The 23,789-nt window shown below is 39.3% G+C and overlaps 2 protein-coding genes and 1 long non-coding RNA gene across 5 annotated transcripts in view; 1 reads left to right on the top strand and 2 right to left on the bottom strand.

Moving 5' to 3' along the window:
• Positions 1–28: 28 nt before the first annotated feature.
• Positions 29–21,688, top strand: serinc4 (serine incorporator 4). Of its 2 annotated transcripts, none has more exons than XM_044030318.1 (11): positions 29–492; positions 9,120–9,287; positions 9,935–10,113; positions 11,423–11,502; positions 11,764–11,857; positions 13,855–14,066; positions 15,505–15,600; positions 18,333–18,459; positions 18,604–18,716; positions 19,474–19,627; positions 20,023–21,688. In XM_044030318.1, exons 1-11 carry the CDS (start codon positions 463–465, stop codon positions 20,228–20,230), a joined length of 1,461 nt encoding a protein of 486 aa, XP_043886253.1. In that variant the 5' UTR covers positions 29–462; the 3' UTR covers positions 20,231–21,688. The 2 variants fall into 2 exon arrangements, with proteins under 2 accessions (XP_043886253.1, XP_043886252.1); XM_044030317.1 differs by lacking the exon at positions 29–492 and adding an exon at positions 4,521–4,664.
• Positions 4,395–6,764, bottom strand: LOC122772348. 2 transcript variants are annotated; one of them, XR_006360766.1, is made up of 3 exons: positions 6,693–6,764; positions 5,646–5,747; positions 4,395–4,551 (listed from the first exon to the last, which is right to left on the bottom strand). It is a non-coding gene; the product is annotated as an uncharacterized LOC122772348 (long non-coding RNA). The 2 variants fall into 2 exon arrangements; XR_006360765.1 differs by having other exon boundaries at positions 5,646–5,743.
• adamtsl5 (ADAMTS like 5) overlaps positions 20,916–23,789 on the bottom strand; it is a 32,970-nt gene continuing 30,096 nt past the window's right edge. Inside the window, exon 13 of the mRNA XM_044030316.1 lies at positions 20,916–23,708. Within this exon, the coding sequence (XP_043886251.1) occupies positions 23,374–23,708 (335 nt within the window). The 3' untranslated portion in view covers positions 20,916–23,373. The remainder of the gene's footprint in view (positions 23,709–23,789) is intronic.

The raw sequence follows: 23,789 nt of genomic DNA, 5'->3' as shown, positions 1-23,789 counted from the left end.
CACTTTTTAGTTTATTATAACAAAAAAGACAGCAACTATGCATTGTGTTGACTTTTTACAGACTGGATTACTGAATCACTTGCTGCTCTTCCTTGTTCTATTCCTGTCTATTATAAGAGGTTTAGTCCTGGCCTTCTGTAATACAAACAGCTTTTCCTCCACTGTAAGAGATTTTCTGTGTCTGTAGACTTTTCCAGCCCATTTGTGCTGTTGATCTTTTTCAATCCTTTTAATCAGATTACAAGTAAGAGAAACCAGCTTGTGTCTTGAACCCTGAGCAGGATTCACAACTACATCAGTGCTCTCTGGTGCTGCTTTTGCCTTGACGGAAATGTGAGTGGCCAGAGCAATGGTGCCAGGACTGAGGAGACAACGCTGTTATCACACCAACCCCTTCATTTTGCTTTATGACTGATGTCTGCCTGACTGTGTGAAGCTCCCTTCACCTCAGGCCTCAGGGACATGATGTCAGCACAACAGTTTCGGGCTCAGGTGAGACAGCAGATTTATTTTAGTTTGTTTTGTTTTTAGTGAAAGTACAAAATGCTGAGATGATAAAAAAAAATATGTAAAGGTGAACTAGAGAGATCACACAGACATACTGTTGTTTTCATTTGTATAGCACCTACACACACATGCACACAAAACAGTCACTCAGGTCAGATCAGTTTGTTTCAGAGAACATGGTCATAAAAGCTTCTGCTGGATCTTATTATGGGTACAGTTTAGAAAACACCCACTGTGAGTGAGCAAGTCATTACTTAGGAGACAAAGTGTGGTAGTATTATTTTGCAAAACCATGCAATACCAGCAAATACCTGGTTTTGGTGTTGGAATTAGTCAAAATATTTCAAATTAAACAAAAATGTTATAGATTGACCTGAACATAAAGGTGCAATGTTTTTCTCTTCTTCACATGCACAGCTCCCAACTCCATTTACCTACATCTGAAGCAAGTTTAAAAACAATGCAAGTGGTAAACAAGTACTGGATTCTGACCAACTATTATTGCGCAAGCCTATTGAAACCATAGATTGAGTGCTTTCACTCAAATGGCGATTTGCATCCACTAGTTTTCTTTTGTTTGTTCTCTTTGGCACTTCCTCCTCTCTCACACAACAGCAGCAATTATCTGAGAGTGAAAGGGGCCCCCAGGAATGCCGGGCCATGGCGGCCTGAGCCGCTCAGAGCAACACGTGTATATCACAGTAGCTTGAAGTTAACACACACACATTAATCATTCCCTCCAACATTAATGTCGGAGGGAATGATTAATGTGATTAAAAGTGAGATTGAACAAACTGTTCTCTTAATTATAAACATGTTACCAAATACATATGAGCATCTAATATCTAATTCTAATTATACAAAGATATTCATTGTACAAACTTGACAATACAAGCTAAGCTGCTGTTTGATCTAAACCTCTTGTTCATAACAGCCATGTTCTTTGATGCTCAGGGTGTTTCTTCACAGACCTAGTGATTTGATAATGAAAATCCTACTTGCTATAAATACAAACAGCTGTTTAATAGGACATCACGTTTTTACCCTGGACTGACTGACAGTATCCTCCCTTAACCCAGAGGTTATGTTTGATGATATCCAACGCTCATGACAATCCTGATTTAAATTAGCATTTTATTTCTTGCTTTATAAGAATAAACATTTATAGGGAACAGATACCCATGCTCCTTTGTTTAAACAATTATGTGACAGAGCTTGAACAGAAAGTAGCATGTGAAAGTTTGGTTGTGACATCTGGTTTTGTGAGTACAAATTAATAGGAGACAGTGTGTTTTTAGTCTGTGTTCCTGGTGTTCCGTGTGTTCTTACTCGTGTTCTGTGCTGCTGCCATCATCAGTCCCACAATCCTACAACTGTTGCTTTGCTCAAAGGTCCAGAAATGAGAGAGTCACAGTTCACTGGGTGTGTGAGTCAAAGCCTCTTAGTTGAGTCTGAGCCAAGCTAACCTTTGACGTTTAACTCTTCTTAAACCTCAGCTCCTAGAAAGTGAGCCTGGACAGACTATGGTTCTTCTGAGGAATTACAGTAAATACTTTGGCTGTCTGCTTTTTCCCATTATTCTTTTAAAGGAAGCCCAGTCCTTATCTATCCATTCATCACAACTATTCTACTGCAACATGAATATCTGTTGTCATTTACAACATAATACATTTACACAAACTGTTCTCATCAATACGATCGGGAATTCAGTTCCATCTTAACAGACACACTGATTTCCCCCTCAGTAACACTTAGTAACAAACATTGTTTTCTCAGTAGACTTTTGGGTGACATAGTTTTTGCCATTTTTGTGAAAATCCGATTGATAAATAGCTTGAACAGATGTGTTGCCAATTCTTAGAGCAAGCATGGGTTTCTGTTTGAGGGATTATTTTAGCAGTATTGTGATATTAAATGTTCATATCAAGCATATAGTACAGTGTGCGAAGTTTATGGTTTTCCATGTCAACAGCAAGAATGTTGGTTTTGGAATGTAATGTAATCCAACAGTTAAGGCAAGGTGTGTGTGTGCGCGCGCATGTGTGTGTGTACATGAGGTTTATGTATAGTATTTTTTATTGTTTACTCTTTACTATTAAATATTCCTAATTCAATTTGTCTTTCAGATTTTCTTTCTTGTTTTCGTTTCTTATTCTTGATCAGGTAGTGGCACAGGGAAATTTCACTTTCATCGCAGAGATATATATAGTTATTTTTTGCATATAACCATAAAGCCTTTGAATCCTTTGAAACCTTGGACCATGCAATGCAGAGCTCCCAACTAATCCCTAATCATGTAATCTCTGTGTCTTTTTTTGTGTCTTTATTTCATTGTGGGACAATGTGTATTATCAGGTGAGATGTAGTACACAAACAAATGACAACAGTTTGCTTGTAAAGCCTCTGGCTCAGTGAAGCCAGTCTGTGGTAGAGTCTACACTGTAGGCTGCAGCTAACCCAATCCCAGCAGATGAAGGTCATCATGACTGAAAGGAGGGCTAAACAATGGCAGGATTATCGAGGCACTCCACCCTGCACAACAATCTTATCAGACTCTCTCCCCCTGCAATCAGTGCCTTTTAAACAACTAATATAAATACTCAATCACTTTATAGCTCTGCTCCTGGGCAAAACAGAAACATCCTCATTACTTTGCACCCTTAAACCGACAACTTATTTCCTTCAACATATTGCATAGTATATAACATAGTATATCCAGGTCTTTCTTTATTCTGAACAACGTTCAGTCTGGCTTTCCAGGAAAATAGAGCCATCACAGACAGATTTATACTGTACAAGATGAGAGTAACTGACTTAGTAACTGAAGTATTTGTTTTTGTAAAAGTTTTACAAGCCTGTACTCAAGTCTGTTTTTGAGATCAACTACATAACTGATGTAAAAACCTCACCTCTAACCTCTAGTGTCATTAAGTAACAGTTATTATGAAATGATTGGTTTAAGCTCCTCCCAGGACTGTCAGAGGGAAAGCAGGAAATAATTAATATCTAATGTATTATATACAGTATGTGATGACTCTATTTGTGCTACTGTACATTACAACTGTGCACAAGCAATAAGTGTGGAGGTTAAATGAGGCAATAATACATCATTACAAATGCCAGCTGCAAGCATCACCACCAGCCAGCAAAAAAAATGGGACACACAAACCTAAACAGTTACATGGCTGCAACAGGTAAAAAATAAAAGAAATAAATGACATCGTTAAACCCACACCTCTAATGCTAATGCACCCTGCCTCTGTGGATTCTATCAGCCGCCTCACTTTTAGTTTGTCTCAGTTGTAATACAGACATGATAACTTGTCAGGATTATGGACATGGCCTCTTTCTGTGAGTGACACACAGACTCTGTCTCTGAGGAGAGACCTGGAGGGCTTCACTAATGCAGTACGAGGCCATTAGGTGAGAGGCAACATAATCCAAAAAAATTGACATTATGAGTACTTTTTAAATTTTTTACGGCTGGATTAAACGGAAGAATTGCATAGTACTGTGGGGTTTGAGCAGGGATGGGGGAAGGGAAAGAAGAGACAGATGGGACTTACATGGTCCCTGTCGCCCTCCTCCTCCTCTTCACCTCCTCCTCCCCTCACAGACTCTCTGCCTAATCTGACTGGGTTGGACAGGGGGAAGGATGGGGGAGGGCACCGGGCATTCTCCACCACCTCTCCCTCTTTTCTGGCAGCACCCACCACAGCCACGGAGCCAAAGCACACAGGATATGGGCAAAAAAAGAACTTATTCCCTGTGAGGCTGGACTGAGGGTAGCTGAGCTAGAGCTCATGCTGAGGTTGTCGGCTGTAGGGAGCCCATTCGGACCAGATTTGCTGCTAATCCAGCATAAGGAGAGAGCGGGGACAACCTGCTGGATTGAGCATTGGGGCTTTACTTTTTATTTTTGTTTTCTATCAGGCCTGTCAGATGATAGACGTTGTGTTCTGGCCTCTTTGAGGACATGAGGATGCCATCTTTGCAGGCCATCTGAGAAAACTCTGTGCTGGAAGTCCATGGCCAAATGTGGAGCTGTGGCAGTTGAGGAAAAGCAATTTAGAGGCAATTTAGACACAATGTCGGCCACTCAGGGGATGAACCGCAGTGGCATCTACAACTACTTCCTCAACATGGTGGCCTATCAGGTGAGAGTGGATGAGCAGCAGCACAGCAGGCAGGGACTGCAGCTGGAGTTAAAACTTTTTTCAATGTCATCTTATTTTAAATGATTATATTTTCACTCTGGAGATGAATTTATTAATAATAACAACACTGGTTGAGAGAGAAGAGAGCTTTTACTGCAACACTTCAGTTAGACTTAATCGTGTTGAACCTTTCATCATGAAGAAAACATAGTTAAGTGCTTAAGTTTTTGTATTATTACAAAAACGCACCCAAAGTATCCAAAGTTAAACTACCTGCTACAGAATGGTGTCTTTCAGTGTTATATTTCTACATATCATATGAGCCGATCATAACATACATGAATCAGCAAGCTTCTTTTTAAATCTCGAGGAGATGGTGTAAGGTACAAGATATTATGCACTCAATTTGTTTAAACCACAAATGAAAAAGTTCTCAGAAAAGTAACTGCAGAAACATGCGCTTTTTCCATCTCTTCACACTCAATCTCAGTTTCTCTTCGCAAACTAAAGTTACCAGCATTGTTAAGGGCCACACAATCGATTGAAGGGTGAGAAAGTGTGAACCACGGTGGATTTTGTAAAGTAGACTCCAACTTGTGAGAATGGTAATTAATATGTGTAATAATCTAGATCCTAACAAAAATCTAATTTGGATCAGTGACACTAAATAGTCCCCAGCCTTTATGATGCCAGTGCATCATAAATATACTGAACACACTGTGGCTTTATTTTGTTGTTAAAAGTAAAAGTAATTGCATGAAAGAACCAGCCACTGCAGGTGTTAGTCAATGTTGCTCCAACAGACCAAACCTGGCCTTTTTGGTCAGTCCACCACTTGGGTTAAAATGGAGACATATCATCAATAATATTCATAAATAACTTCACCAGATGGAGTGCCCCATTTCTTTATCCATGGCTGTCTGGAGTATTCAATATTTAGCAGGAAATTTGGCATTTATTTTTTTGTTTATTTTTGCTTACCTAGCTAAAGAGCACCTGTCTGATCAGCTGAAGTCATGTGGCGCTTTTCTTCCTCCTTTGTAAACAGCTCACCTCACCAGGTGACTCCTGGTTCCACTCTTTCTGGTAGAAAGCATAAAAAATATTTTATTTTTAAGAACAGAAAATGATCTTAAACGCTCACTAAAAACAACCACTCTGACAGTGTTATTGCTTATATGTACTGCACATGTACTTAACATTACATTACATTACATGTCATTTAGCAGACGCTTTTATCCAAAGCGACTTACAAAAGTGCATTTAAACATTTGGGTACAAAACTTAACATTTTATGAAAACTAAATATGAAAGCACGGCGCTGCTGCTGTTTATGATGAAAGTTAAATCTGGATCATTAGGGCATTACAAATGTGATTCATGCAGGATTAGCTCTCAGATTAGCTGCCTGAATACGTGGGAACATGCAGGGAGTTCTACAATCATCTCTAAACAAACAGCCGGCGTATGTTCTGGTCTCTGTACATAACAAAAAATATTGTACCCTTTAACAAGAGAGCATTTTTTGTGTGTACAATGTTTTGATTAGGGCTCAGTCTTTTGGAGCTTACATTTGAGGATGCCCTGCCCATCGATTATTCCTTCACACAGTAGGAGAATAGCCCACATTACAAACATCAGACAGATGAAGCGAGATTATATTATACCACTATAAAGGACTGTAGAGTCTTACAGTCTTTAACAGTGGTTATGCACAAGGAAACTAATCCACCGATCCCAATCCATGAGATCAGTGGATCTCAAAATCTTACAAAAGAAAGTGAAAAAATACCGTTTCCACCCCTTTCAACAATCCCGCTCCAAAACACAATGGCTTCATCCTTGGGTCAATCCCCACCCTCCCACAAGATTTTATGAAATCAGTTCAGAAGTTTTTAAGTAATCATGTAAACAAACACACAGACAGGCAAAGCGCAACAAAAGCAGATGTCATCGATGTAGGTAACAACAGGGAACATGAAAGGAACAAATCAAAAATGTCTTGGGTGTATTTACACCTGTACTTACAAATGGTCACGTCAGGCGATATATCCCATTGCAATCTGATCACAGAAAACTCTTTTTAATGCCAGGTGTAAAGGGGACCTATAAGACAGAAAAATTACAAAGTGAAACAAACAAAATGTATCCTAAATCACAAATTAAAATGTTTTCATGTGTGACTGTATTATCATCATAGAGATACATAATAGATACATATACTACTGAAAATTTACTAACAAAAACACCAACTGACTTTTAAACATGGAATCAGCTCTAGAGCAGTGGTTTCCTGGGGAAATAATGCTTGTGATCAGAAAGACCCAGGATCCAGAAGGTGATTTATTATTTATTTAATTAATTAATTAATTAATTAATTAATTAATTAAAAAACGTTGCGGGGTTCCTTCTATGTAGTGTGGATTTTCAATTAACTTCTAAGAAAACAGTGAGAGGTCCATACACTTTCCACAGATGGAGACACAATGTGCGTGAACTGTCCCTTTAATCATTTTTCATCTGGTACAGGATCAAATCATTTTCCTGCTACTGTACACGAACAAAGCTCTATTTCTATTCAGCTCTAGTTCTCCCTTCTACGAGAAGATAAGCTCCGCCGTATTATCCATCAGATTATAACTTCAGAGTCCACTGCAACAGCGCTCTGAAAATACATTCATCAAACATACAGTGTGGGACAGGCAACACTTTTGTTTAAAGTGAGGAGTTCACAGATACTGAAAATCATCACAAACTGTTGCACCTTCATGTGACTCGTGTGAAAATGCCCACAGGATTGTAATTTGCTGATTGTACCGATGTATCTGACAGATGTGCACGCAGGTTTTGCCTCGTTAGATTTGGTTCAGGGTCAGCGATGACTCATTAAATTATCCAGCCGTCACCATGGCCCAATTTCTTTTCCAGAATCAGAACCAGCTAGATGATCCTGGACCCCATGAGATTAATCTGCCACTGACATCCATTACATTCAACACAGGGCATCTAATGCTTTGACCCCAAAAGAGACCTCTTTCTGTTTGACTTGAAATTAGTCAGCAATCAGTTTTTATCCTTGCAAAAAATATGAATTAATCTGAGCCATTTGTCGATGAGCAGATTAGTATGTCTCTGTAATTTTCTTCTGTTAAAAAAAAAAATACAATTTTTGCAGTCAAATGAGTAAGACAGTTTATGGATATATGCATGTAATAATTACAATAAAAGTATTGTTAATTATAATAAACATATTTTGGGTCACACGGTGGTATAGTGGTTAGCACTCTCGCCTTGCAGCGAGAAGACCCGGGTTCGAGCCCCTGTTGGAACAAGGGCCTTTCTGCATGGAGTTTGCATGTTCTCCACGTGTGTGCGTGGGTTCTCTCCGGGTACTCCGGCTTCCTCCCACAGTCCAAAAACATGCAATGTGGGGATTAGGTAAATTGGACACTCTAAATTGACCATAGGAGTGAGTGTGAGAGTGAATGGTTGTTTGTCTCTAGTTGTGTGTGGCCCTGCGATGGACTGGCGAACTGTCCAGGGTGTACCCCGCATATCGCCCGATGGAGCTGAGATTGGCACAGCACCCCCCGCGACCCTCTGGTGGAGGATAAAGCGGTTAGATGATGACTGACTGACTGATAAACACATTTTTCCAGTTAAATACTTTGCATACGTCTCAAATCCAAGAGCAATAAATGAACACCCCCTGCACTGTGCCCTTGAAGGTGAATAAAGGCACTCTCAATATTTTGTAATCTACAACAAATGTTGTAAAATGACCCAAGTTCCTTCTTAATGGAAGAGCAAGAATAAAGACTTTATTATCCAGATGTCACATGTGATGTCAGATTTTCAACTGCATTTTTTTTAATTTTTGCTTCACCCTGGCTTTTTAAACTTTTTTTTGTGCTCTTTGCAGTATTGTATGGTATATTTATATGCAGTCTTGTATAAAGTACCTTAAAGGGATAGTTGAGTAAACGTATCTTACCAGAAAATAACTTTTGTTGAAGTCACTTTTTATAATGTTACTTTAGTAGATTTCATCCTGGCTCTGCTAGTTTACGCGTCCTTGAGCAAGATACTTAACCCTCATGTAGCAGAGTGTGAATGGGTGAATGACAAAACTGCAGTGTAAAGCAGCTCATCAAGACTAGAAAAGTGCTATATAAACTCTTCTTCTTCTGATTTTATTTGGTAGCAATGAGTAACAAAGACAGTTAGAGGAAATGTAATGGAGTAAAAGTTATTTACTCAATTTACACAATTTATTTAGGAAATGTAGGGAAATAAAAATAAAAGTTGCTAGAAATATAAATAAAGACACGCGTGAATTGTGTACAGTAAAAAGTATTTGTACTTTGTTACATTATAGCACTGTTTATATGTCATGCTAGTAATAAAAGTTAAGATTGTTTGGATGCTGAGCTGCCTCCATTTTCTCCTCCTCAGATATGCTGCTGCTGTGGACCAGCTCCTTGCTCCCTCTGCTGTGCCTTCTGTCCTCCAGTCAAATCCTCCACCAGCACGCGAGTCATGTACACCCTCTTTCACATCATGAGCTGCGCCGTCTCCTGCCTCATGCTGTCGCGCACCGTCTCTGAGCTCGTCAGAGAAAATGTGAGCTCAGAATCTCGTTTTATCTTATCCTGTGCATTTTAGTTTGTGAATTAAACGTAAATTCAAAAAATATATTATACTAAGTAGCTACCAGGAGATCAGATAACAAAACATTAGCACAAATGAAATGTAACCTTTAGATCCAATAATATTCTGCTCCACAACCAGTGACAGACCAACACGTTCTAAAACACTGTTATGAGAAGCAGAGAGTTCAGCTCTTCAGATATCATATAACCCATCATGGTTTGTGATTGGCTGCAACAGTAGAAAACAGTAGAAAAGAGAGGAACAGCTGACACAAACCTAACAGGAAAATACGTTTTCAATACCACTATTTACAGAAGGGATGATTGAGCAAGTAACTAGAGCTATTCATGTTTAATCTCAAATTTAAATGTTCAGTTAAGAATAATTATTAAAACCTCCACAAGAGAAAAAAAACCAACAAATCCTTCCTGTAAATTCAGTTTCTATTGCCATGATTCATAAGGATCATTAGACATTTACCAAAGGTTTCAATATGATCATCTAATGTTGTAAATTCTGATTTATAATTTTTGTCAGACCACCTCAGCATCTTTAGACATAAAGACTCACAAAGTCATGCACTGGTTGACAACTTATGTGTGTGTGTGTGTTTTCAGGTGCCTTTCTTCAACATGGTGTGTGACCAGGCACATGGGGGAGGCCACTGTGAGATGCTTGTGGGCTACTCTGCTGTTTACAGAGTCTGCTTTGGCACGTCCTGTTTCTACCTGATGATGGCGATCTTCCTCATAGACGTGAAGTCCAGTCAGGACTTTAGAGCACTCGTACACAACGGGTCAGTGCTGCAGACTTTGCCACATCAAACAGACTCATTCTGATTGAGACAACATGACTGTAACTGATTTCATAGTTGTTTTTAAAATGCATGTTGGTAATCATTAAAAGGGTGAGTATGGATGTTTAGCTTGAGGCTGGAAGTCAGGAGACGCCAAGAGAGTTACTGAAAAATGGACTTATCTGCTACTAGTGTGTCATCCAACCAAGAGCCCAGTCAAGGAATCCAAGCAGGTCTCAAAATATATTCAGGTTTTTCCTGCTCCAGGATCAGCTTATTTCTCCAGTCTTGTTTCCCCACAGAACTGTCTTTCAGGTCACTTTACTTTTTTTTTATTCTCCAGAATATTTCCTCATTATTCTGCACTCAGTTCTCACAGCACTCATTCCTCCTTCAAGCTTCCTTTGTTTGTTTCCCTCATCTCCTCAGCTCTCAGGTGTGACTGATTTATCAGCTTCCTTCCCCCTTCACTTCCTGCTTTGGTGCTTTTTTCCATTTTTTCCCTTTAAATCAGATAGTCTAACATTTGCACCTGAACACAGCATAACCATCACGACCAAAAAAAAACAACTTAATCAAAAGATATAAATTCAAACCTGACACCATAATATTATCTATTAAGACATTTGATCTGGACGGCATACAGGGCAGAGTACGCCATATAAAATAAAACCCCTACAAAATGATAGAAAACACTCGATTTTTTTAGAAGGAAAATATTATCAAAAACTATCTATTATTAAAAAAAACGTTATCTGTGAGAATATAATGTTTTTGAGAACATTCCTCCTCTCTTTGCTCACCTCACCCGGCCTCCGAGTCTATTTAAAGCTGTTGGTTGTCACACTTTCCACTGTAGCACACTCAGTGATGCATTAGGATTAGGATTTGACCGACTGGATTGTTGGTCATCCCTGTTTATAAATCTAATCACAGGAGTCTAATCAGTGGCAAAGGCGAAAGCTTCCAGGGTCTGTGACCCAGTGCCTTTCTGCTCCACAGAGTGGACATATGGACGTCACAGGGATATGGTAACCGTTTGGAGGGAGGATGAGATAACATTTGATTAGTTTAAATTTTTTGTAGATTAGGAATGTTTTCTTTCATTTTAAATCCACAACAATATAATATAAAGGAAATAAAGTACTAAAATATTCACGACTAAACACAATTATAGACACTTTGAGGCACATTTCCAAAACGTTCTTTAAGTCTACGAAAAACCTGACAGCATGTAAACCTTGATTCAGTTTTACCCTTTGAAACTAACTGACGCTGTGTGTGTTGTCTCTCTGTGTGCTCTCTACAGCTTCTGGTTCTTAAAGTTCATCACTCTGCTTGGAATGTGCACCGCTGCCTTCTTCATTCCCACAGAGTCCTTTCTGCATGGTGAGAGGTGGAGCAGAGACAGTTTACTCTCAGTTTGACTTACTGGGAATAAAAAGAATTAGATGGCGATGTTGTTTTGTGCACCTTTCTCTGCTCCAGCTAGAGGGCAGCAGAGACTATGGCAGCAGTTGGGCTTATGTACATGATTTGACTGTAAATCTAACAATAAATGTGATGGTGATACATTCCTGATATCAGAGCAGATTTATAATTCACAGCACTTTCTGACAGCTCCTCTTTTCCACTGTTGTCTTCCCACAGCTTGGCATTATGTTGGTGTGGTGGGAGGATTTGCCTTCATCCTCATCCAACTCATCCTCATCACAGCTTTTGCACACACCTGGAACAAGAACTGGTGAGTGAGTGTCACCATAGGAAAAGAAAATATGATCAAATATATCTTGTGGTATGATAGAAAATCACTGATTTTTGTACCAGTGGTCGTTTGCCTCTGTTGACTTCAATGTATACTTTGAACTTATTGACATGGGTCGATGCGGAAAATGCAGCCTTTATGTTTAGTGTATGTTTCATTAATGTGTTGTATGTTTTGTACTGGACCTTGAAAATTAGATGACACATCAATTAATATATTGTATTTTTGTAAGTGGATGTCCGCAAGGCAAAAAAAAAGGTTTAACATTTGACCTTAGACCACCAAAGTGTACATTTTTGCCAGAGATATTATAACATTTCCAACATCAGTTCTTATAATGTCTGCATTACATTGACCTTAATGACCAAATTGTATTCAGTTCATTCATGAGGCCAAGTAAACATTTCTACAAAAGTACAACACACATGCACACACACACACACACACACACACACACACACACACACGGAAGTTTTTGCAGCTATTCTTCGAAGGACACTGCATTGACTTCCATTAATTTGGACAGCCTAAACAAAGTTATCTCTCACCAGTTAATGCCCAACCTCTTAAATTAAAATCTAGGCTATAAACACTGGTTTCCATGACTTCAGAGGACACTGCATTGACTTACATTCATTTCCTCGAGACTTCCTATAACCTTAACCATAATCACTACTGGCCTCATCCTAACCCTCACCCTAAACGCAACCTAAAACGTGTCTTCACCTTAAAATGTAGTAATTTATGTTATGGGGACTTGCTTTTGTCAAGTCCCCATGTGACTGTGAAAACAGCTTTAGGTCCCCACAACAGTAGTAATACCTGTACACACACACACTTACTATACACATATTGTATACAGACTGCAGCCTGGTTCACATTTCCTCACTGCTTACCGGGGATGATTGATTTACCTTCTGTCCGACAGTGCTCTGTAAATCATAAGAACCCATGCACTTCACCAGCATCTGTACACAGACAGACTGACAGACAGAGGCCCTGCCATGATCTTTAAACTTGTTCTTTCAAAATCACTTTGATGGGTCACTGACTTGTACTGGGGAAGATTTTTCCTCCTTCATTCACCTGAATCTCTGTCCTCCGTGAAAAGTGTCTAACATTTGATCAATTAAAAACATCAGAGCTTCATCACAGTGTGACTGCTACACCAACTCAGTAAGTTTTTGTTTATTTTGTTGTACTTTAAATAAGTGATATTATGTGTTTTCTTTTATTTATTTCATTATTCACATTTCAGTAAGAAACAAATTTGGGAAAAAAGAAAGAAGTCATCTATATCAGAGCAGCAGCTGTGAAAAACAAATTGAGGTTTAAAGATGGAGAGCTGAAGAGCTAAGTGAGACATGAATGAAACAACTGTTTCATCCATGACTTCACTGAGTTTTCCTGTTTGTTTCCATGGTTTGTCCTGTCTTTTGTTGTTAAAGCTTAATATTCCTTTCTAGGGTTATTTATGTTCTTCTACCTCAGTTTAAGCTACCATGTCCTAATTTATTTAGCCAGACTCGTCCTCTTGACAGCTTGCTCGTCCCAGATAAGATGTTATTTACTGAGTTGGCTGTGGCTCTCTCTCTCATACACGCACACGCACGCACACACACCCCTCTGAACTCTGCTGTGGCATGGCAGAGTTTTTAGTTACAACGGCTAAGAGGATTTATTAATTCAAGGCAAATGCACGGAATCAAAACAAATCCTCTTAATTCATCTACAGCATTTTGGGCTTTTCCTTCATCTCCTTTTAAAACAGATGAAGATCCCTTTAAAGCAAAAGGTAGCTTTTACATTCCCCATGCTGCTGAAAAAGTTCAATATGTGGTCAATTATCTCCCATAAATCAGAGACCACAGTGTTTTCTTTTATCCAACGACCGAGCAACTGACTTTACCTCAATCTAGAGTCAAATATGCTATGATTGATAATAATTACAAATGTCTTCTGGACGTTGTTCTCAGGTTAACTGGGGCGGCAGAAAACAAACGCTGGTACCTGGCTGTGATGTGCGCCACCCTCTTCTTCTACACCATTGCCACCATGGCCTTCACCTTCATGTACAAGTACTACACGCACCCCATCACCTGCCATTTCAACAAGGCTCTGCTGTGGATTAACCTGGGACTCTGCGGCCTCATGTCCTTCATTGCTGTCACGCCGTGCGTGAAGCAGAGTGAGTTGATAACACACGCTGTCACGTCTGTTGTTGAATTCCAGCATTGCAGTAACACTTTGTCTATCTGCAGCTATTCAAACATCCTCCAGTTGAAACTGCTGCAGCAGATAATAATTATATGTGAGCCAATCATCTGTTTCTCCCTATAAAAAACAAAACAAAGTAAGACTGTTTTGTCTGCACATGTCTGGGTTTTATGTTACAGCTGGTAGCAGAGGTGAGAAGCCACTGAGTACATTTACTCAAATATAAGCTGAGCTACCATAACCATCGTACTTGAATATTTTAATTTTTGTTACCTCATTTTCTGTTGTTGTTGTTTTTAACCTTATTAGAAGGATAATTGTGCAGTTTAACTCTTTGTACGTGGCTGGAGATACTAGTTACTTTACACCAGGGACTGGTGCAAAGACTGGTCAAGTCTCAAAAGAGGGCAAAATGATGTATAGTTCACAAAAAACACATGATGCAAGATAACTACAAATATCAAAAACTGAGACATAAATCTCAAAATAAGTAAACTAATTAAAACACCAAATGAGTTTGTATGTAAATTAATGTTGAATGTAATACATTTAATAATGTCATAATTACAACCTAATGTCTTATTTAATTATATTACTTTTACAATTCATTCTAACATTATATTAAGTGATGGGTTGCATGTAATCGATTAGGGGGCCGCGTGTGGCCTACGGGCTGACAGTTTGACATCACTGCTTAAACTGTTTGTTTGTTTTTTTTTAAACATGGCGTTTCTCAGATTTTGCGGGAAAATTGTTATGTTTTTTATTTTATTTTTAATATTTTTATGTGAAGCAGACGTCTTACCAGGCAGGTAGCACATAAGACTGCAAAGTATGGAAAGAATGGCAGACAACAGGCAACTCAGAAAAACATTAAATATGCCCAGGTGGTTTCACTGAAGTGGCAACCTTCCATGCCACATTTCAATAACCTCCCTGTATTATTATCCTGGATAAAAGTCTTGTTGAGCAAATGTTTTTACTTTGTCTTCTGTCCTCCCCTTGTCTGCCTGATATAACACTATAGTGTTATAACAGTTCTGCACACATTAGCCTGTGCTCTGTGGTAGGCATTTGTTTGGATTTGTTTATTTGTCTTTGGTTTTAATTTTTGTTGCTGATATTACTGTTTTTTTTGGTTTGTTTTAATTGGGAACACTTAATCCTTTAATTTTTACACTGCATTGTGTCTTCATCATGACTGCATTACAGAAAACACAGGGGTACAACACAGGACCAAACTAACAAAAGAAACTGGGGTGCATGGAGGTGAAATACACAAGGGAAGCAGAAATAATTGGCTGCTCAATTTCAGAGGCTTCAGAGAGACTTAAAGTTCCTACAAAGCAATCAATGGGGTGGGGTTGTTAGAGTCTGTGTTCTTAGTCTTTTTGTCTTTGTTATTATAGAGCAACCACGGTCGGGTCTCCTTCAAGCCTCCATCATCAGCTGTTATGTCATGTACCTCACTTTCTCTGCCTTGTCCAGCCGCCCGCCAGAGAAAGGTACTGTATGTCCACTTCGTAGATTCAAAGCAGTACAACAGCCACACACACACACACACACACACACAATGTTGTTTGTCTCAAAATGACTCACCTGTTGTCTCCAGGTAAGACAAAGAGCCTCCATATGACTGACACATTAGTGCAGTGTCCTTTCAGAGGCTCCGGTCTTACATCTCAATGGAACACATGCAATTATACAGTAGATGTACACACACACACACACACACACGGATGAGATGTGCTCTGACATGCTGCCCGCTGAGCTGGTGGCCTGTGGTGAGGGCCGACTGACGGATATTTGTTTCACATTCCTCATGGATCCATTGACAACATAATAACACAGGAACACAGCCCGGCACCTTCATTACAAATGTACACAGCTCTTCCTGTGAACAGATAAAGTGTAGGACATTGTTCAGATCTGCCTGTAAAAGTTGCTCCATCCCTTGGCTTCACGCAAATAAGGAAAGGTGAAGTAACGATAAAAATTTAAGGAAAATACAACTTATTCATTTCTACAGTGCCCATCACAGCTTGTCTACTTTCCTGACCAACATAGTGTGTATAGAATTTTACTTCCAACACAAAGCCACACATTTTCTCTCAGAGATGTAAAACCTAACTTACTTATGACGAGTCTATTGAAATGAATCAGTTGGCACTTTAGGGAGAGCTACTCTCCATAATTGTAATGTTGCCTGTCTGAGCCATAATCCCAGCTGTCTGTATTATCAACATGCTTAAACACTCACATCTGCATATTATATATAACTACACTAGTCTACTCAAGGTCTCCACAGGTGTATACTGTGTGTGTGTGTGTGCACGTGTGTGTGTATACACTAAATGTATGTTGGAGTCCTGGGGCAGCACAGGACATTGTAGCAACTTGTTGAGAAAATATGCACTCCGAGTCTGCTATAAAAACATCTTTTCAACTGTATAACACACACACACACGCAGGTTTGTGCAGCTATTCTTGTTTGGACTCTGCATTTGGACAGCCAAACCAAAACCTAGACTTGCATCTTATCTCTAAGACATGAGGAGTCTGACTACTGGTCTTGACAAGGTCAGTGTTTGTACCAGAAAAGGTCCTCATGCAAATACATACACGCACTTCTAAATCTGCATCCTCATCTTCATCAAAACCGAAATCTAATCATTCAGCCATAACCTACAAAAGAAAATTTCACCCAAATTTGTCCTTGAACTTTTGACAATCAGACAAAAAAAACAACCCAAAACCTTCTTTCCGTTTCATAATGAGGCAAAAAGTTATTTCTGAGGTTAAAGTCAGGATTAAGTGTGAGCTGGTTTTGACCATGTTGTAAGAAGAGGCTTTGTTATTTACAATGAGCTGCACAAACTTGTGTGTGTGGGTCTTTGTTCAACTAACCTGTCCCCAGAAGGCTTATTCTATGACCTCACTGTGACACACACATGGAGAGAATGAATACAGTCATTTAAATCATAACATGATAATAATAATAATAATAATAATAATAATAATAATAATAACAACAGATTGAAAGTGTGTGTATGTGTCACCGTTGGACAGACTTTCCTTGCATGTATAGGTAGACTAGTGCAATAAGACAGGTATTTATTATTTAAATGACGTCAAAGTCTTCTAAGCGCATACTGGTGCCTGTAATAATTCACCTGCCAAGTTTGAAGCCCGTCAAGCAACCCATTGCACAGATATGCGAGCATGTGCATGTGTGAGCATACAGTGCATATTTGTTAGTGCTGTGCAGTACGTGTTCACCCCACAAACCGTCCAGGAGGTGAATCTGTAAGAGACATTTACAGAAGGGAAATGATCAGCTGAGGCTCATTTTATAAGAAAGAAAGAAAGAAAGAAAGAAAGGAATTTGAAAACATGAAACAAAGGGAAAAAGAAAAATATGACACAAAGACAACAACCTAAGGCATGTGCAGCGCATTTTCACTCTGGGGCTGGCACCAGTCCTATTAAATTAGAAAACCAGTAATTGTTTTGACTCGTCTCAATTTGTAGAACACAGTAACAAACACACACAGTGTAGGTTACACTGATGAGGTACAGGTGTGTGTGCTCCGTGGCCAGCACCTCACACACAGTCACATGAGGAAAAACATAAGGGATAAGAGTAAGCCACAAAAACAAGGAAGCAGTCTGAAAACCAAAGAACAATCCACTTTGTTTTCACAGGCCACAGCTGAAAAATCACAGGTGTAAATAATGAAATAAATGATGGGAGGCAGGGTTTCATTTGGCTGGTTCACAGTTACAAGAACTGAACAGAACCATTGTTAATGTTACTAGAAATACCTGTGCTTTTCCTGCCCACATAGGGCAACACACTCTGGACAGTTCGCCAGTCCATCGCAGGGCCACATAGAGACAAACCATTCACTCTCACTCTCACACATACGATCAATTTGGTCCAATTTAGCTAATCCCCAAATCTGCATGTCTTTAGACTGTGGGAGGAAACTGGAGAAAATCCACTACACCAAACATGTGGCCCTTAATAGACTCAACTTATAAAATAGAAAATGTTTTATACACCAGTCACTCTCCCAAACTAAGTTCCATATGAAATTGTTCTCATCTGTAGGTTTGTTTTAACTGCAGATTTTCTTTAACATAGATAAGAGCTGCACAACGTGCCTCTAAAGAATCCACAGATGACAGCTTCTCAGTATAATGAAACCTGTCCTGCTGTGTTCTTCTGTGTTAGTGGTGTACCAGCGCATGAACATGACCGTCTGTTACCCCAGTGTGGGACAAGATGGCATCCAGAATGAAGGCAACGCTGTTGCTATCATTGGAGCTGCAATCATGTACTGCTGTGTCCTGTTTGCATGGTGAGTTGACTCATTGAGAACTATAATATATAATATAACACATATACATATACATATATACATATATATATATATATATATATGTATACATACACATATGCAGGTTGATGTTTCAGATGTATTAAAAATCCAATTTTCCTACAGTAATGAAGCTTCCTACCTGGCAGAGGTCTTTGGTCCATTTTGGATGATTAAGGTCTACCGTTATGAGTTCCAGAAAGCAACCTGCTGCTTCTGCTGCCCCAAGGAAGAGGAAGGTTTGCTCAGTTTTTATTTTGTTATAGTTCTTTTGTCCTCCTTGCATTCTGTTTTCAAACCAATCGTTTAGTATATGTAGGAAAAATGCTTTATATGGCACAAATTCAGGGGACCAAGTTTCCAGTTCCGACTCTTGTCTACTTCCAGCCAGTGACACATACTTTCACACAAAAGCGGAATAAAGGATTTATTTTCCATGTAGTACAGGTAGATGTACAGAACGAGTGGTGTATTGACCCAACTGCAGAAACAAAAGCACACAGGACTCATGGTCAGGAACAGAAGACTGAGATGGTTTACCGGGATGGAGGCGAAGCAGGTGAATCAGAGACAGGAAGGCAGAATAGTGCTGGAAAGTCTTGCATGGCAAAAAACAATCTGGCGTGAACGTGGAGCTGTGCTGGGCTGATTGCAGGGAATGAGGAGCAGGTGTGTTCACAGGTGAGCTGAGTTGCCTGATGAGGTGGGCGTGGCTGGCAGGTTAAGTGAAGCAGAGGCGGAAAGAATGGAAAAGCACTGAGTGGGAACAGGGTGACTCAACTGTGACAGTAGAAGTATGAACTGCCAATAAAAAACCTTTTAAAAAACTATTTCATTCTTTACTTTAATGAAGAGTTCTGGCTGAGCTTGTTAACATTTGTAAATACATCAAACAGACTTGAGGACTCCCAGATGTAGTTTCTCATTGCGTTTCTCGTGCTGCAAAAGCAAAGAAAACACCAAAAAACACCTCACCAACGATTTTGTGTTTTCCAGTTGAAGAGGACTTTGTGATTGATGACGACAGCAAAGGTTGTCAGAAGGTCATTCACAATGAGACCCAGCGAGTGGCTTACAGCTACTTCTTCTTCCATTTTGTTTTCTTCTTGGCCTCGCTGTATGTGATGATGACCCTCACTAACTGGTTCAGGTTAGTGAATGACACGTCTTAATTGTGCTCTCACCACTGTAAACAACACAATTATTCTCATATAGTTTGCCATTTATGATTATTGAGGAGGACACAGAAAACATACATGGTTATGTGTTGTTTTTACTGAGAGGAGGGGAAACGGCACAGAATCTCTTTAGTGACTGAATATTTAATCTCCACACACCTGATTTGTAAAAAAAAATTTAAAAAAAGGGGAAAATTAACTTAAGGTGTACTTAAAAAACATTTTGGTACAGAACTAGAATGAGTTCTAATTTTACCAAACAGGGCTCATGAACACATACATTCATCAACACTAATCTGGGCCATTTTCTGTATCCACGCCTGTTCATTCAACATATAACTGATTGATCTGTGTTCTGCTCATCCAGCTATGAGTCTGCCGTGTTGGAGACCACCTTCACCCATGGCAGCTGGTCTACCTTCTGGGTGAAGATGTCGTCCTGCTGGGCCTGTGTCATCCTCTACCTCTGGCTGCTGCTGGGCCCTCTGTGCAGCTGTCAGTCTGATTCCAGACCTCGCCGGTCACGCATCAAGCGCCGCTCAGCATCTTCACGCCATGTCACTGTCAGTGTCTGACATCCTCTGTGAAAGTTCCAGGCATGCGGGGGGTGGACACAAGGGGTCATAAGACTCAAATCCTCCTCATCACGCCCTGCAGGGGGCAGCTCTTAAGAAATGGAGGGGGTCAAAGACTCACTGTGCTGTGAGAAGGACCGATTTCCAAAAGCTTAGTGCCCTGTTGCTATGTGAAGAACTGGGCAAAGCCCTGATATCACAGGCTCAACAACATGAACTCAAATCACTAATGAGGACATGTTTGTGGTTTGGGAACAACTTAACAGTATTGCCAAAGGGATGTGAAGGAGTGAAGTCTCACTCTATAATGTGCGAATTACAGTAAGTCAGAGTAAAGACTGATTCATTTATCAAAATGTACAGTTTCATTTTAGTATTAATTTAAATTCTGAACATATTTAGACATCTGAAGTTACAACAAAGGGCTGCATTATAGATATTTGTTGTAATATTGCTGCATAAACTTATGTCCGTTTTATTTTTTCCCCTGAAAACCCAATGATCTTACACGGAGGCCGATGAACACAGTTTTTGTCAGCATGGTCAACTGCAAAGCTTACAAATGGGAAACTAATTTTGGGAAATACATCTGAAGAGGAATTATTTAATTTTTTCCCCCATAAAACCACAGCTTGATGTTTTTTTTAGTAAAGGTTTGTGTGATTCAATGAAAACAGACTGGAAATGTCACACATGGAACTAATTTATTTGCATATTTTTCTTTCAAATATAAACTTGTCAACAAGGCAGCTTCAGGACTGGTTCCTAATTATAGGTCAGAGTTAAAGAGAGATTTTCTTATGTGCTGAAGTGAAATGAAGTGCAGTCGAGGATTAACAAATCACTTCACAAAGCAGATATTTGAATGCTCAGCGATGGAGGGTCTGAAAGAGGCACTGTGTGGCAGCTAAACAGAAAGATGCGGCATTCGTCAGCATCAGAGTTTTGTCTAAATGTTGATTCATTCTGGCAAAAAAGAAAAAGATTCTCTGAATATATATTGCTCGGCATTTTTAGAGTACAGTGTGCGAGGAACAAGTTGCTTCATGGCACATCATTTAAATCTAAATTCAATAATGTGAGTGAAATGTGATTGTTTACATACTTTTTGTTACTCAATTTAAAACCAGGAGTGCTCAAAAATGTTTTGAATTCCAGACGAAATAGAAGGTTTCTGTCTCATGCTTTCAGTTGATGTAGTTGTGTCTTTGAGATACTGAGGTGGACTGTGCTGTGGATTTAAAATACACCCTCAAACCGTCCCTAAAAAAGATAATGTTGACTTCAGTGGTTTGAGAAACTGAGGGCAAACTGAGCTGTGATGACTTCCTCAGTTAATGAGCAGCTGGTTCGATCACAAAATTATAGAAGTAGGCAGGTTTATCATCTGTGGTTAGAGCAGTGTTTCCTTTGTTGTAGATCTAAAGCCTTTTTGTAAATACACTGGTTTCTTACAAATGCTGTTGTTTTTGTTTGGTTTCTTTGACTGTCTTGCATGTTAGAAGTCAAAATAACTTAAAGCAACATGAAGCAACCTTTTATAAATTTAAAAAAAAGATGTTGACTTTTAATTGAAAGAATGTTGCCTCTAAATTGTGATTTTATTGTGAATCTACATCCTACAATGAGTTTGGTGAGCAGGTACAACATCTGTAATATAATGATTGTCAGTGAGCCAAAGTGCTGGAATCAGACCTTGAACTGCAGACAGGAACTTTCTTTTCCTGTGGGGGGCAGCATTGTACCTCTCTGTGTACAGCCTGCTCAAAATCATTAACAGAAGAAGAATCAGAAACGATTGAAAGGTCATTAAAACAGCGTTCATCTTTTATATTCAGTGAGGAAAATGCAAAAATACCAATAATACCTGCAGAGGTTCTTGTGTTTGTTACAACAAAAGCACTTCTGTTCCGGGAAGCGAGGCTCATCACGAATATAAACTGTTTTGTCGTGCTTCAGTTTCTCAGACAGACTATTCAGTAAACTGCAATGTTTTTTGTTGAATTTTGATAATAATTTTGATAATAACTGGTCACTTTTTTTTGTCACATTTAGATGATATTTGAGAGAAAATACGATCGTTCAAATGCACAACAAAAGATGCACGAGTTATCTATAACAGATGAGCATTTTGTTAATCAGTGCCACAAAATAAAAATACTGTTTATTTCATGTAACGCATTGCAAAGAAGTCCTGATTAAACACACTATAAAAAAATAATACCAAACACAATGAAATACATTAAACAGGTGAAGTTAAGTGTTATGATTTCAGCTTATCCTTATACATAAATACACTGTGAAACCATGTTATTAAATATCTTAAGTGAAAGCTAAAAGGAGAGTCCACCTTCAAAACCTGTCACATGGTTATTGTACAGTTTTTTTGGGATCATAGCTTTTGTGTTTGGCAACTCCAAATATCTACAGCTGATAATTCCCAATTTTAAAGTTAAATTAAATACTATTCTCAACAAAGAAACACTGCATTTGTATTGTATTTGTGTTTTCAGCTCTTGACATACAACCTGACAATAACTCCCAACATTTAATGTTGATATTTTAGATCACACAAATAGTCGCGTTTATAAAAGATCGACTGGGCTGCTGAAAACGTGTTTTGATGGCATTTACTGAAAGTAGCTGCTTTGTTTACGGATAGTTTTTCCTTTAAGGATTACAAGAGTAAAAAAAACAAAAACATATAAACAATTAAATGACAGCTGTGGAAAATCAGCAATTACAAAAAGTCCATTTCAGTCAACATTCTTCTCTTTGGTATGTGTTTAAAGGTGGACACAACCGTCCACCTAAAGTGCTCTATACGGTAAAAAAAATAAAATGTGGTGAGGCTTTTAAATAAACATGGAGTCATTTTGGTTTCTCAGTGTGGTGAGTTTGGATCAGACTGTCGATTAATCCGCTGACATCCTCTTCTTTAAAATGTTGCAGCATCCGCAGTGTTTCATCACTCCCTCCCTCTTCTTTTTCCTTTGCCTTTCTCTATCATCTTTGCTCTCGCAGCTGACATCTGGCTCCACAGAGTCTGTTGTATTAAAGGTCCAGAAAATTGAGAAAAAACACTGCCAGTGAATAAAGTTTCAGTATAAGCTTCTTGCTCTGACGTTCACACACTTGTGCTCTCAGGCCCTCAGTTCTGCTGGCTGCTTACGTCCACTGTTGCTGCACAGTCTTTCAAGCGGTCGCAGCAGTTCGTCCTCTTTGGGTCTGTACGGAACCACATAGCTCTCCTCCTCCAGCAGGATGCGGTTAAGCGTTTGCTCATAGTTGATATGACGACGCACCATCAGTATATACTGTCTCCCTTCCTCCAGTTTTGGACAGTCACACACATTAGGGACCCACAAGAACTCCCGGTGCTCCAGACGGAAGCGGTTCCGGTATGTGTGGATGATCTGGACATCGTACCGCGTCTCCTCACCCCGGTACAGCTTCCCAAGGACTTTGGCCCGAAACACTGACACAAAGATTTTAACGTTGAGATGAGCATTCTGTCACAAGCTTTTTTAGAAACAGTACATCTACGAGATTTAGACTC

Source organism: Solea senegalensis, linkage group LG7 (genome assembly GCF_019176455.1).
Source record: "Solea senegalensis isolate Sse05_10M linkage group LG7, IFAPA_SoseM_1, whole genome shotgun sequence".
Classification (NCBI taxonomy): domain Eukaryota; kingdom Metazoa; phylum Chordata; class Actinopteri; order Pleuronectiformes; family Soleidae; genus Solea; species Solea senegalensis.
The sequence above is the reverse complement of the archived record's forward strand: the minus strand, read 5'-3'. Positions and strand labels throughout refer to the sequence as shown.

Bases quoted from the DNA above. Each gene is read 5' to 3' on its own strand.
- serinc4 (XM_044030317.1), top strand. From the start codon at position 4,536: ATGGCCAAATGTGGAGCTGTGGCAGTTGAGGAAAAGCAATTTAGAGGC. The intron at 11,503-11,763 runs GTGAGAGGTGGA...GTCTTCCCACAG, and splicing joins CACAGAGTCCTTTCTGCATG to CTTGGCATTATGTTGGTGTG. The intron at 18,717-19,473 runs GTTTGCTCAGTT...TGTGTTTTCCAG, and splicing joins CTGCCCCAAGGAAGAGGAAG to TTGAAGAGGACTTTGTGATT.